The sequence below is a fragment of the Candida oxycetoniae genome (assembly GCF_023343755.2).
Source record: "Candida oxycetoniae strain CBS 10844 chromosome Unknown scaffold29, whole genome shotgun sequence".
NCBI classification, from domain to species: domain Eukaryota; kingdom Fungi; phylum Ascomycota; class Pichiomycetes; order Serinales; family Debaryomycetaceae; genus Lodderomyces; species Lodderomyces oxycetoniae.
In genome coordinates, this window is record NW_026055452.1 from 83,483 (window position 1) to 97,678 (window position 14,196).

The 14,196-nt window shown below is 37.3% G+C and overlaps 4 protein-coding genes across 4 annotated transcripts; 2 read left to right on the forward strand and 2 right to left on the reverse strand. All coding sequences in view use genetic code 12, as the record gives it.

Annotated features, from left to right (window-relative positions):
* Positions 1 to 109: 109 nt before the first annotated feature.
* Positions 110 to 2,596, reverse strand: FLC1 (putative flavin adenine dinucleotide transporter; the record flags this gene model as incomplete). The annotated part of the gene is made up of 1 exon (XM_049324548.1): positions 110 to 2,596. The coding sequence occupies one exon, from the start codon at positions 2,594 to 2,596 to the stop codon at positions 110 to 112; it is 2,487 nt and encodes an 828-aa protein (XP_049179713.1).
* Positions 2,597 to 5,716: 3,120 nt separating this feature from the next.
* On the forward strand, positions 5,717 to 6,919 carry KGF56_003236 (uncharacterized protein; the record flags this gene model as incomplete). The annotated part of the gene is made up of 1 exon (XM_049324549.1): positions 5,717 to 6,919. The coding sequence occupies one exon, from the start codon at positions 5,717 to 5,719 to the stop codon at positions 6,917 to 6,919; it is 1,203 nt and encodes a 400-aa protein (XP_049179714.1).
* A 1,808-nt stretch (positions 6,920 to 8,727) lies between these two features.
* Positions 8,728 to 10,158, forward strand: KGF56_003237 (uncharacterized protein; the record flags this gene model as incomplete). Its single annotated transcript, XM_049324550.1, has 1 exon — positions 8,728 to 10,158. One exon carries the CDS (start codon positions 8,728 to 8,730, stop codon positions 10,156 to 10,158), a length of 1,431 nt encoding a protein of 476 aa, XP_049179715.1.
* A 171-nt stretch (positions 10,159 to 10,329) lies between these two features.
* Positions 10,330 to 13,662, reverse strand: KGF56_003238 (uncharacterized protein; the record flags this gene model as incomplete). The annotated part of the gene is made up of 1 exon (XM_049324551.1): positions 10,330 to 13,662. One exon carries the CDS (start codon positions 13,660 to 13,662, stop codon positions 10,330 to 10,332), a length of 3,333 nt encoding a protein of 1,110 aa, XP_049179716.1.
* Between the last annotated feature and the right edge of the window lie 534 nt (positions 13,663 to 14,196).

Here is a 14,196-nt window from a genome sequence, read left to right on the forward strand (position 1 = left end):
AAGTAATGAAAAAGACAAAGGAAGAAAAAAAACTAAAGGATAACTTGAACGTCTATGTCCATTCGGCACTTATTTTTTGTTGGTGTTTTCAATTCAATTTTTTTTTTTTCTAAAGAAAATCCTTAGTATTAGTAGGATTCTTACCAGATAATTCAGAAATGAAGCTTTCATTTCTTTTGTGTATTTGATTAGTCATGTTGGCATACCCGGGATTTTCTTCTTCTCCTCGATTGAAATGTGTTGGTCTTAGATATGGATTACTGTCATTGTTATTAGCATTACTTGTTGCATTTCTTAAATTAGTGGCTTCTCCCTTATCATCCTCAAAGTCCTCATCTTTGTAACCAGTATCTACTAAAGTATCGCTCATTCTAGTGTTTTTTCCATCATGTTCTTGTCCACTGTCCTTCTGTTGATTTTTTTCTCCCATTGTTAACCTATTCGCTATTACATTTTTCCATTTCGTGCCTAATGATTGCTTCCTTTTTGGCTCACAAGCACTCTTTTCAGTCGATGAAGATAACGAAGAAGAATCCATAATTTCCTTATTGTTGTCATTTCTATTTGGTGAGACAACATAGCCCTCTTGTAAAGGAGCGGGAATATCTGAATTGTCCTGAGATAGTTCATTCAATTTATACATTTGAGCTTCCCAATCCTGTGAGTGGTCTTGTGCTGCCATACTTAAAGCTGCCAATTCCTCAGCACCAGCGCCCATACTGGAATGGACAGGACCACTTTTCTCTTCATACATTTGATTCTTGTTTTTGTTCCGTATTGAAAATTTCCTTTGGAATGAAAATCTGTCATCTTTAGTAGGTGCAAATCTAGCATCTGGGTTTTTTGTAAATATTGAGAATAACATTAGTACAACAATCATAATTAAAAGGATTAATGAAAAAGCGGCATTCAAAATAAAGAAAATCCATCCCATAATTGAAGCTACGGGAGCTTTTTGACCAAATATATCTGAAAAAAATAAAAAGAGGAATGAGTTGATGGTGGAAACAACACTGATCATGTAATTGATGACATTTGTTAGATTGTTCAAATATGGTGCTTTCCAAATGAGGAATATGGTATAAAATAAATCAGCAATAAAAACTGGCCAAACAGAAACTTTGCCAGCTCCACCTTGACAAAATGCAATAAATACTACTTTGAAAACATTGTATCCTAGCAATACAGTTCCAAACCAATATTTGTCTGCGTGAAACATTGTATAGCAAAAACCCCATTTTTCTAAAACTTTGCTGTCTCCATACAATTTTGCGGCAGGATTTTTATAGTCTCTGGTTGATTGAATACCAACTCTTATTACATTAAAGAATGACCATCCCAAAACCGCAATTAACAAAATGAGGAATAAAACTGATAAAACAACCACTGCTGCTGAGTCAACTTGAGTGAATTCCCATAATGAAAACAAAATCAACTGAGTCGATGCAATGTAAATATACCTCAACAATGACCCCTTAACAACATTATGAAAACCAGCTCTAAAGATTGTAAAAATTCTTGGATTCATCTTTTTGGATCTTGTTAACAAAAACGCTATTGATTTGGAAAAGATTAGAATACCAACAAGTAAGTACCCGATTAACATTGTCCAAGTATAACCAGTTGCAACAATCGAGGTTGGTTCGATATGTGAATTAAAGCCAATTCTTTTAATACCCCTCAAGACAATTAAATTTGTATTTGATCTTAAACCAAAATCCAATGCTCTTTTACCCAACCCTTCAACATATTCCAAACTTCTTTTCCTTTTTTGAACCAAGATTTGCTTGGTAACACCCAAGAAATAAGTTGTTGGAGAACCACCAGTCAGTTGGATGTACCATCTAAAAATCTTTTGCATAAATTTAATTTCAATCAACCCCATTGACCAAGCCAAATTCTCTGACCAGGCACTAGCAATAGGAGGAACTCTTTCCACTGCTTGCATCGAAACAAGAACAACGCTTTGGAAATAAAGGAAAAGCGAAACTGCGTTTGCTGAGATGTGTGAAGCAGCATATGAGTTACCAAAAGTTGACAAAATTGCTGCAATTAGTAAACCCAACCCTGCAACCACAGCAGTAGCCCATTTGACACCAGTTTGACTAATGGTTTTCCCGTTGGTGAAACTCGATTGGATACAGGATACTTGCACACCGGTATCTTTATCCTTGACTACAACTTTAACAACAGCATCTATATCGGGAACTTGATACGCGATTCCTGGAATTTGCCTGGTATATTCACTACTAATGTATTGAACTGAGTCAACTTGCAAAGCTCCCGGATAAAGTGGACAAAACTGTTTCCAGCCAATACCGCACATATCAACATCTTTTTCAATAACAAGAAACCCATAAGCATAAACTTGTACGTGGGCTATAACATTTCCACTGATCTCAGTAGTTAAAGATAATGCGTATCTCAAAGAATTATCATCTGGGTTGAAGGTGACGTTGAAATATGTTGGGGAAATCTGGGAATTTTCCATACATGTTACTAGCGACGTTGCCGATAGTTTTCTTCTTGCCTCGATCTTGGTTATGAAAAGCGATAGGATTGTGGTGAGCAATAGGGTCAACCTATTATATAGCATTGTGTAGCTTGGTTATGGGACTTAAAAAAGAAAAAGAATAGGCTATATTTTATGTGAAAAGAATAGGCTATGTTTTATGTGAAAAGAATAGGCTATATTTTATGTGAAAAAAATATGTGGTCCTCTCTTCTTATGGGCTCTTATGGGGGGGAGGTTCCCTTTTGGTTTTAAGTGCGATAAAGCAAGAGATAACGGTGTTGAGATTTGGGTTGAGCACGATATGGGTATGGGAACCGAATAAGTTGTCACTTGTCTATATACTTGCTCTCACTTGTCTATCACTTGTTCCTACAATTTCTATTTCTCTCACACCTTCACTATAAGCTATTTTCTTAGCGAATGAACAATGCCTATTATTCTTACAAGGTTAAATTGAATGGCTATAAAAAAGCAAAGAGCGAAAAAGAAAATTCCTAAAAATAAAAAAAAAAAGAACCAGCAAGGCAGCGGTAATGACAGGAAAAAAAGAAAAGAGAGAAAGCAGTAAGTCAAGTTGAGACAATAACTGCTGGTCTTTAGTAATAACTGTATTTTTTTTCCCTCTCACCAAGGGGGGGGGGGGGAACAAGTGTGGGAAAAAGATGTAGTAAAAGGCGTGGGAAGAGGTGTGAGAAATGAAATCGGATATCTTACACTCCTGTGGGATTATTCTCCCCACCCCCCTTATCAAATGATCTCGGAAAAAAAGATTATTAATTGGCCAGAAAAAATAAAAAATTTTCCTAAACTTAAAAATACATCAAAGTAAATAATAGAAGGAATAGAGGAATAGAGGGAAGGGAATAGAGGGGTTGTTTGCGGGTGGTGGTGAGAGTGGTAGTGCTTATACAATAAATGGTACTGCTCGATAGTTAGCTCCACTATCGAGCATAGCGAGATTGTGTTGCAGGATATGAAATAAGTAGGTGTATAATGCTTCACTGTTTAGTGTGCGTTGAAATCTTGAGAAAATTTTTAAAATTATATAGTTGTAGATCTCTATCCCCGTATCTCACTCACACACTACACTCACTCGATTAGTTTTACACATACACATATACACACATACTATTGCCGAATGCTGGACTAACAAATTATTAAATTTTTATTTCTTTTCGCGTTTGAAATATGCAAAACTATGTCTACAAAATACACGACTTTCTGAAGTACTAAAGCTTTCACTATAAACCATAACAACGCCAAAATGACAATTTGTCAATCTGCATCACAACAACGCCAAAATGACAATTTGTCAATTTGCATCACAACATCGCCAAAATGACAATTTGTCATTTTGTAGCTTGTTACAACACTATCTCGCTCTGCCCGATAGTGCTGAACTAGTGGAGCAGTATGTAGAGACACACGCGGAGTTTTCAACCACAAATAAGTTTGTGTCAACCAAAGAAGAAAAAACATTTTAAGTTATTCCGCTGTAAAGTTTATTTGGTTACAAACTTTAATCTTGAGCTGTTGAAAAAAGTATATTTTCATCTTTCAAAAACTTGTTACAAGTACATTACTCTCACTGACCAGAGGAGCCGAAGGCGACTCTAGTCGAAGGATATTAAATAGAACAGACTAAGGCTACACAAATCAATATATGAAGCCAGTTTCGTAACCCTAGCCAATGCTTCCCAACCAAGGGGTACCTCTAAAGTCGCGTGAATCAATCACCAGAAAATTAAAAAAAAAAGAAAACACTAAAGATATCACCACAACACTAAAGAATATCACCACTAAAGAATATCACCACTAAAGAATATCACCACTAAACAAGATAAGAACATCACCACTAAACCCTAAAGAACATCACCACTAAACACTAAAGAATATCACCACTAAACACTAAAGAATATCACCACTAAACACGATAAGAAACCAATCTAATAGGATGCAATCTTTTTTGATTTTTCACGGCTTACAGCAAGGGGCTTGACCTTTTTCGATTTTTCACGATTTACAGCAAGGAGCATGACCTTTTTTTTACCTTGTAAGCACCTCTAAATCGTTTACCTTGTAAGCACCTCTAAATCTTTTACCTTGTGTAAGCACCTCTAAATCTTTTACCTAAATCTTTTACCTAAATCTTTTACCTAAATCTTTTCCCTAAATCTTTTACCTAAATCTTTTCCCTAAATCTTTTTTTTACCCTAAATCTTTTATCTTGTCCTTGTGTTAATATCCTCCTAATTATAATGTTGTAACCTATTCACGACCAAGTCTAAATAATGAACAAGGCATGCAAGTTGGAATCAATATGCTAACGCCTTTTCCAGTAGGATCAATATTGAAGGTACGTCTATACGTCTTTATAGGACCTGACCATTCATCTACTCTTTAAACTAGCAATGCTCCTATTGGTTATTTCACGCGCTACCTATACATCTATAACAAAATCTCTTCTTTGCATTTCAATTCTACTAGTTTGCATTTCAATTCTACTGGTTTGCATTTCAGTTCTACTGGTTTGCATTTCAGTTCTATCAATTGGCATTTCATTCTATTAATTTGCATTTCAATTTTATTAGTTTGCATTTCAATGTATATTTTTTTCACTTCTTTTCCAGTTATTTTTTCTGCTGTTCCTCTGCTACTATTACGGCAACAGCTACAATAACAGTTAGAGATATAGCTACCTCCTCTACTCAAAAAACTCTCCAAACTTTTTTGTTCCTTCTCTTTCTCTCTCTCTCTCTCTCTTCTCCTCTCTCTCTCTCTCTCTCTTTCTTTCTTCTCCTCTCTCTCTCTTTCTCTCTCTCTCTCTTTATTTTTTCCTCTACTTTCGTCGACTGACCCCTAAGTGAGAGAGAGAAAGTAAGTGCATGTATGTGCGTGTAGATTGTGCATATATATATAATTCCAGAAGCGTCACTAGAGTCTAAAGACTGCTAAAAAGTAATTTAGGCTTGTAGAATATTAACTAACTAGCAATCAACTAGATACTAGCAAGTGAAACTTGTTATCAACTAGATACTAGCAAGTGAAACTTGTTATCAACTAGATACTAGCAAGTGAAACTTGTTATCAACTAGATACTAGATACTAGATACTAGATACTAGATACTAGCAAGTATTAATACTTATCAACACCAATCTATTGGGAAAGCAACCTCGATTTTCATCTCCTTCTTCTCAAATATGGCGACGACATTTGTCAAGAATATACAAGAAATACCGAACCTAAAACCACCGCAAGAGACATTTGTCGATGATCCTCAATCAATAACCGAAATCAACTTGGAAGATCTCACATTTGACTTGAGCAACGGTTTGAAAAATGTGAGCAATCTACATATTCTACATTGTATCTATATATCAACCGTGTTAATTCAATTCACCATAAAATTACAAGAATCTCCAATCTTGTATCAAAAATATAGGAATCTACAATTGAAAAAATGGGGTATCGACACGGTTCAAGAAATAAGGTGTAGTAGTGATGAGGAAACTGAGAAAGGTGTTGACAAGAGAGAAAAACTCTCCTTATCATCAACATCGTCGAGTGATTTAAGTGACTCAGGTGAATCAAGCGATGACTTGAAGATTATGGACGAGGCAATGGAGTTGAGCCAAGTTGGCTTTGAAATGGAAGATATGAACCAGTTAAGTAAGGGCAGTAACAATCTTTTACCCTCGCATGATATGTTTATGTTCGAAGATGAAGATGTAGACGAGATAAAGTTTAGAAAAAATAGCTCAATATTGGCATCCTCACCACCACCATATATTCCTATTGAGACATTACTCAAAACCACAGATTTATCTATAGACGATTCAATACAGCAACAAAAACAACAAACAAGTGCATACGCACGGCGACTCAAGGCTGAACTCGCGCATGCCTCCAAGTCCAAAGTGAAACATCCTCATCATTACAAGCACTTGTTGAAAATATTCAATTTGATGAAGCTCCCGCAATTAACGATATTACGTTTTCTTCTTCGAATAAACCAATACTCACCAAAAATATCAATCAACGCATACCTCCATTCTATTTTTCTCATTTATAAACTAACAATAATGATAGATTTATTTCAATTAACCAAAAAGAATAGCTTTAGATTTGTAATTGGTGCGTTAAGAACATCAATTAAGCTCCTAGATGACATTTATCAAAAACAAACAAGTTTTAAGAATGTAGTTGGTTGTAATTCTCATGATCTACTCAAGATTGAAATCGGGTTCCTATACTTGATGAATTTTAACATGAATTTGATAAAGGAGGATCTGGTTATTGCAAAGTTTCTACAGGAAGATTTTGTTTCCCTTTGTAAATTCATGAAATCAGAAATGGCAGAGTATTATAATGAAGTGGTTAGCCAAATGGAGGAAGGAGTTTGAGGCAGAAGGGGGATAGGGAAGAGGGAGAGAAAGTGGGAGAGGGAGGAGAAGAAAGTGGTGGAAGCTTACCTACTTACCTACAACCTATCTATTCTTATATATTTGTATGTACTATAATGAGTAACGAAAAAAATAGCCACCTATCCTTTCTCTTTTACCTCTCACCTCTCTCTTACCTCTCTTTCACCTCTCTCTTACCTCTCTTTTACCTCTCTTTCACCTCTCTTTCACTGCACTTTCACTGACCAAAATCACCATGGGGATTGGGGATAAAAAAAATAAAATGCGGCTTCTGTGGCTCGAACACAGTACCTCCAGATCTTCAGTCTGACGCTCTCCCAGGTGAGCTAAAGCCGCAAAGAATAAAACAAACCCACGCCGGGACTCGAACCCGGAATCCTTTGATTAGAAGTCAAAAGCGATAACCAATTTCGCCACGCAGGCTGTTCCTTGGCTTCTTCAACCCCAGTAGTAAAGCCAAGTTAATTTAGACTGGTATAGCATCTAAACACAAGTTAATTTATACTGCCATAACATCTAGTAAGACTAGAGGATAAAGGTTGTGCAAGCGTAATTTGCTTTACTAGAACAGTTTGACTCAACTGGGAAGAACTCAATGTGTTGTGAGCACTTGAGCAGTTCCCTGTCGATCCATGGTGGTGTTTATGGTTTTTGATTGTAGGTGAAAGATGATCTTGAAACTGACTTTATCCATTTTGGAGAAAACTCAAGGTTCCAACTATGAAAAAAAAAAAAAGAAAAGAAAAGAAGGCATCAATATTTGGTTTCTATTTGAAGGGTAAGTTTTAGAAAATGGATCTTTGGGGTGATATACCTGGAAATATAGAGATAGACAGTTGTGACAGGTTTAGAAAAAAAAAAAAGAGAATATTTTACCATTTAATTCCAAAAACGTGCAAATTTCATGACCTGGGTCATTATCAACATCAATACAGAAAATTACTTTTCACAGTTTTTGGGCTTTATTGTGTCTACTCCTTTTAAGTTTTACTGTGTCTACTCCTTTTAAGCTTTACTGTGTTTACTCCTTTTAAGCTTTCAATTATGAGTCAGATGAATGTAGAGAAATGATTCTTTTTTTGTATTGCATACAAAATATGCAATTTGGTTTGCTGTTTGGTGTTTTGTTACACAAAACAGATGGTTGACATTTTTTGCATCCATTGATAAGACTACACTCCACACGTGTTGACAATGTGTATTAAATGCAACCCTCCTCCCCCCCCCCACCCTCTTTTCGACACAAAGCAGCTATGGCAAGTGTGAACAAGTAGATGCTAGATCCTATTCTAGTCCAGCTTTCTCTGTCTCTGAATCCCTGCTAATTAAACGGAGCGATTCGTTTCTTACCCCTCTATTCTGTTATTGCAATCTTATCGTGTTTAAAAATGTCACTACAAAATAAAAAAGGCGGAGAGTGGCCAGCAACTCAGACACAGTGACTCCAGAGGATATCAACTCAGACACAGTGGCTCCAGAGGAGAGCACATGGGCTATGGGGGAAAGCGGTGTAATTGGTGATTCTGTTAGGTATCTATATTTTCAAATACGATATACATGTCTTGGTCCTCCCCTTCCCCCCCCCCCCTATGTGTCATATCTTTTCAGTAAACATATTTTTCTCCAGTGGCTTATGAAAATATGACTCTTTATTACATCAACACACTATTGTGCCTTTGCTACGTTTTAAGTATAAACCTGTCCCTACAATCGTATCCCAACCTCTGTCTCCTATTAACTAACTACTTTTTATGCTACTAGTTCGAGGCAATTTGTACGTTATATCAATGGCTTCAAACAGAACCACCACCCCACTCTCCACAAATATCACTACTACTGCTACTACTACTGCTACTACTACTACTACTACCGCCGCCTCATCCATCACTCAAGGTCACATTCGTTGCATACACAACTCGCATACTTACTCAAAACATGCCATCTTGATACCCAGTTCGTTGAATACATTGTTGCATTCGGATAAACACCTCAAGTATCATTTCCACAGCATTGGTGGAGATTTCATACGACTTTCGTCGTACAAGCGATTCAAGCAGTTGTTTCACCTTGGAGGCGGGTCGCTTATCAAAACAATTGTCTTTGACTTGTCGACGTTTTTGAAACAGGAGTTGAATGATGAGAAATCTCTGATTCATTTAGAATTGAAAAATTTCATGACTTTGAATAACTCAATTTTGCAGAAAAGAGAAGCTCGTTGGTGTTTGTGTGATCACCAGTTTGGAATGAAAAATTGGCTCTATATCATATTTGGATACATGTTGCAGCACTATACCGAGGAGGAAGTAAATGAATGTTTGGATGATATCATTAAAATGTATTTAAGTGCTAGGAAAAACCGAATATCACCAGATGATATCAGGATTATACGCGACGAACGAGATATCATTACTTTAAACACATTTCAGAACTTTGTCAACAAGGTCAAAATACGAGAAGATTTGCTATATGGCTCGAATCATCAGGCAAGGTTTGTTTCGTTTTCAGAAGCCAATAATAAGAGAATCTATTTACCACCATTACCAAAATTACACGATAGGGAACTATTAGTGAAGGCCTTGATGCACAAGGAATATTACCGACTTTTATTAGACCCAAGACACAGTTTTGCCAAAACAATGCAGTCTAAAGGTTACGATTTATCATTTAGTGAGTATGGTATTATCAGAAAGGAAATCTCATTCTTGGATGGATTAGGCGATTTCTTTCTAGCCCAGGAAACTTCAAAACTAATTTATGACTTGTGTAATGAAACAAGTACTTTGTCATCATCGTCGCACAAAGTTGACTTGAATGTTAATTCGACAACTTATAATCTAATCAAAATGATCCTTGCTACAAACACATTAATGTCCAAATTAACCAAATGCTATAATCTATACAGGGGTTTAGATGATGAAATAATCAACACTCGAATAGCCAATGACTATATCTCGTACACTCTAACCGGGGTATTAACTAAGGGTAAGGATATAGACGAAATGAGAATTTATGAGGAGGAGTTCTTGGGTGATTTTTTTGAAAGCTATATGGCTGCTCTACTAATTGAACAGGCAGATGTTGCAAAGCGTTTTATTAGAGAAATTTATAAAAGATTACTCCTGGTGATAACGGAAACTTTACCACCTCAAGTGACTTATCAGCACTGGACCACAAATATCTTGGGAAGAAACATTTATTGTAAGAAAGAAATTGCTTGATTTTTTTTTTTTTTTAAAAAAAAGAATACACAGCAACAACAACAACATTGGGAAAAATTACAAAATTACAAAATTATAAAATACTGCTATACAGTAAAACAGTGTGTAATAACAAAGGATATTAATTCAGTTCATCGAAAGGTTTTGAATTGGTACAGATTTCGAAACATCTTAAAAGTTTGTCAATCCTGTAAACAAATTGCTTTTTGCTTTGCTCTTCTTGTTTGCTTTTTTTTGAGATTTGGTGGATAGGAATGATCTATTTTTTTCATCATCTTCACTCAGTGATGACTCATCATCATCATCATCATCATCATCATCATCATCATCGTCATCATCATCGTCATCATCATCGTCATCATCATCGTCTTCCTCTTCGTCTTCGTCTTTCTTCTCTTCTTCATCTTTACCGTTATTTCGCAAAGTTCCATTAGGCCCAGAAGCATCTTTCACTTCAGGCACACCTCTAAGCTCTAGATCCGATAATGATGGTAAACCGGGTTTGGCTAATTTAGGCCGATCTGATTTTGGAACTGAGTTTGACACAAAGCCAAGCGCGTCTCTTGTAGAGGACATTGCTTGTGAGGAAACAGGGGAAATAGATGTTTTGTTGAATTCACCCATTAACAAGAATGGCAATGATTTCTTTGAATTCAAGGGTGATGAACGCTGCGAAGAAGACTCAATAATCGGGTTCTCCTTGGATGGCTCTGACGCAACCAAACGAGGTCTATTAACTTCTTTCTCTTCTTCTTCTTCTTCTTCCTCTTCCTCCTCCTCTTCTTCTTCTTCTTCTTCTTCTTCACCAGCCGACTCTTCACTTGACGTCGATTGTACATTACTCTTTGCAAATGGACGAGGACTCACTGACTCTGAAGCTGCGGCAATATGAGAATCGGGAACATTGTGCTCAAAGCTAGTATCAGACCGTTGACTCAATGTTGTTTCTTTCTTTGCTTCAGGTGAAGATGCAGTATCAACAAAACTTTTCTTCTTCAAATCACTGGTACTACCACCATCATCTCTCTCTAAACGATCACCTAAAATGTTTGGAATAATAGGCCTGTTGATACTGCTAGTGAAGTAACTACCCATAGTCATAACCACTGGTGTTTCCAATGACGTTGACTTACCATTTGTTGGATTACCAAGTTTCTTTTCAAATTGTTTATCTTCTGTATTTTCTTTACTGTCGAGGGAATGGGAAACAATTTCTTGGGTCGATGCTCTACTTGGCGTTTTTCCTGGCGAATTCAAAGTGACATTCTTTGCAAGTATATAATCCACATCAGTCTTTTGCGAGGACACTTCCTTTGGTGAGCTATCAAAAAGCCTTTTAGTGTTGAATGTAGGAGACTCCGCCTCATTAGTTGGGGTTACAGATGCTGCAGGAAACGGAATCAAAACATTTTCATTCCGTTTCATACGTCTTGCTTCTTTGGTTAGTCCTTCTTCGTCTTCATTGGAGTCGTAATCAATCAAGTTGTCGTATACGTTATCATCATCGTCACCAGAAGATATGTCGATAACATCATCGCTGCTGTTTTCTGGCGAGGGAGCTCTTACCATAGAGTCATTATTTTCTTGAGTCAATCTCGTTGTTCCATTTGCCTCTGTTTCTGCTTTGGATTGACTATTTGCAGTGTCAGGAGCAGATGGAACATATGGAGGAGGTTTCTTTAGAGTCAGCCAGTTTGGTACGGAAGATGGGGTAAATGGTGCATCTTCCTCTGTTTTGTTCAATAAGGAAGAAATCGATGCAGTAAATGTCTTTTCCTCTAAAGGGGATACCAGTCCAGAAGTAGTTTGATTCTCAGAGTTTTCCCCCGATTTTTTCGATACCGGATCATGTGTTGTTGTCTTTGTTTCTGTTGTCTTTGTCTTTGCACTTGCCTTTGCACTTGCCTTTGCACTTGCCTTTGCCTTTGTCTTTGCCTTTGTTGTAGTTGGTGGGTTTTCAGCAGTCTTCTTTTGGTTTGTTGTGGACGCGACTCCATTTTCTGAAGCAACGCCTTTTCTCTCTTCTACATTTTCTCCAGAAGAGCTCTTGGTTTTATAAGGGAGTTTCCCCTCATATCCCTGTTCACCGGTCAAATCAACACGAATATCAATAATGTTATCTGTGTAGATACCATCACACTTATACGGACTCACAGCAAAGTACTTTGGTACCTTTTGAAAACCACGTTCTTTCTTATTCTTGTACTTTTTAAGTTGGGTTCGAAAATTATCCAAATCTGTATTGAGACTATCAAGCAAGTTCATAGTTCTTGTTTCTCCATAAACAACATCCGCTACTTCATCCCCATTTGGGTGCGCGTAGGCCACTTTCTCATCAGCAATTGAGTTTGGGTGCGATGACGGTTTCAAACTGCCAGGTTGAGTTTTAGCACCTGCCGGGGTTGGGGTGGGCATAGGAGGAGGCTGCTGTTGAGCTTGTCGAGCAGCTGAAACAGGTTGGAAAGATGACCTACTTCCCTTTGAGATTTTAGACGAAGGAGTGGCTTGTGGTTTGGATTTGGTTGCTGATTTGGGAGTAGAAGTAACTTGATCGGGTATTTTTATTTTTCGCTGGCCCGAAGCCTTAGGTTTCGCAGTATAAGGTTCTTTAGCAACTGTTTTTCTACCCTTTTTTGTATCTACTTTTGGATGTCCTTCTACAGAGTCATCATCTAAAGTTCTCAATTGAGGCATGTCCAATTCTCGAGATCTTTCCCTCTTTTGTGATTCGTAATAGCTAAGAATAGTATGTTTTGCTATCGTTCTCGTATCCCCTGCTGGTGGAGCTCTTCCAATTGGGACATTTTCCTCCTCCTCAGAAGAAGTGCCAATTGAAACAGCAGTATCATTATCCTCGTCGTCCTCCTCTTCTTCTGCACCTCGAAATTTGAAATTAGTGCGATCAACTTCGTCTAGTAAAATAGTGTTGCTGGGACCTTCAGCAGTAGGTGGCTGAGCAAGCATACCTGATGTTATTCTTCTTCCATCTTTTGACCTGGGGGACTCGTTAATCTTCTTCACAGGGATGACAAAAGCAGAGCTTGAGGAGGATTGTGGCGGCGCTAACGATACAGGCGATGACGATGCGCGAGCGGTAGCCCTCAAAGGAGTAGCCCTCAAAGGAGTAGCTTCTTCGATTGTATGACTATTCATTTGGTCATAAGTTCTTTTCAACGACGATGCATTGTCAACGAATCCAGATTCCTTAAAAGTTTCACCAACCGTAACTCGAACAAGATCGTTTTTATCAAAGATTTGCAGAATCTTAAAATCAACGTCTACTTGACATAAATTTCGATCATGAAATTTCAAAATTGTAATTGGATTCTCACTTGGGTAGAGCTTACTAAATCTCTGTTGTATCTCGCTTACCATCTCACCTACTTTCTCATCACCATTTGTAACATGAACAAATTTCTTTACTTCCAGTGCATTTATATCCAGGGTTTCAATTGTAGATAATTCCAGCGGAACTACCATAATTTGCAATTTAAGCTCCGACATTGTGGGCTTCCTTGCAAGAAAATTTTTTGACAAAACCTGGCTGCAATTATTTTGGTATAGTCAGAAACGTGACAATGAATTCAGTCAGGACAATACGGTCGATGTGTCGACGTGTCGAGCTACTGCTTATAAGTTTGCGTGCCAATAAATAGCTTCAATAATGATTGAAAGTATAAGGGAAAAAAAAACGATGGTATTCCAATTTGATGTCTTTTAAAAATCACAACATTTTTTGATTCCTCAAAGAAAAAAAAAAAGAGCCGTTTCACAATTTCGACGTGTCTCATTTCTTTACACTAACCATGTACGGTTAGGAACCTAGGAACGAATTTCTGAAACGTTATGGGTGTTTGCGAAAGATGTGGTGGAGATGGAAAAGTGTTAAAATTGTGGGATTTAGAGAAAAAGAGTAGGGAGAGAAAAAGGGTAGGGGAGAGAAAAAGGGTAGGGGAGATTGAAAGGGTAGGGAGATGGAAAGGGTAGCGGAGATAGGGGAGATAGAAAAGATAGAGATAGAAAAGGTCTATTGAAGTT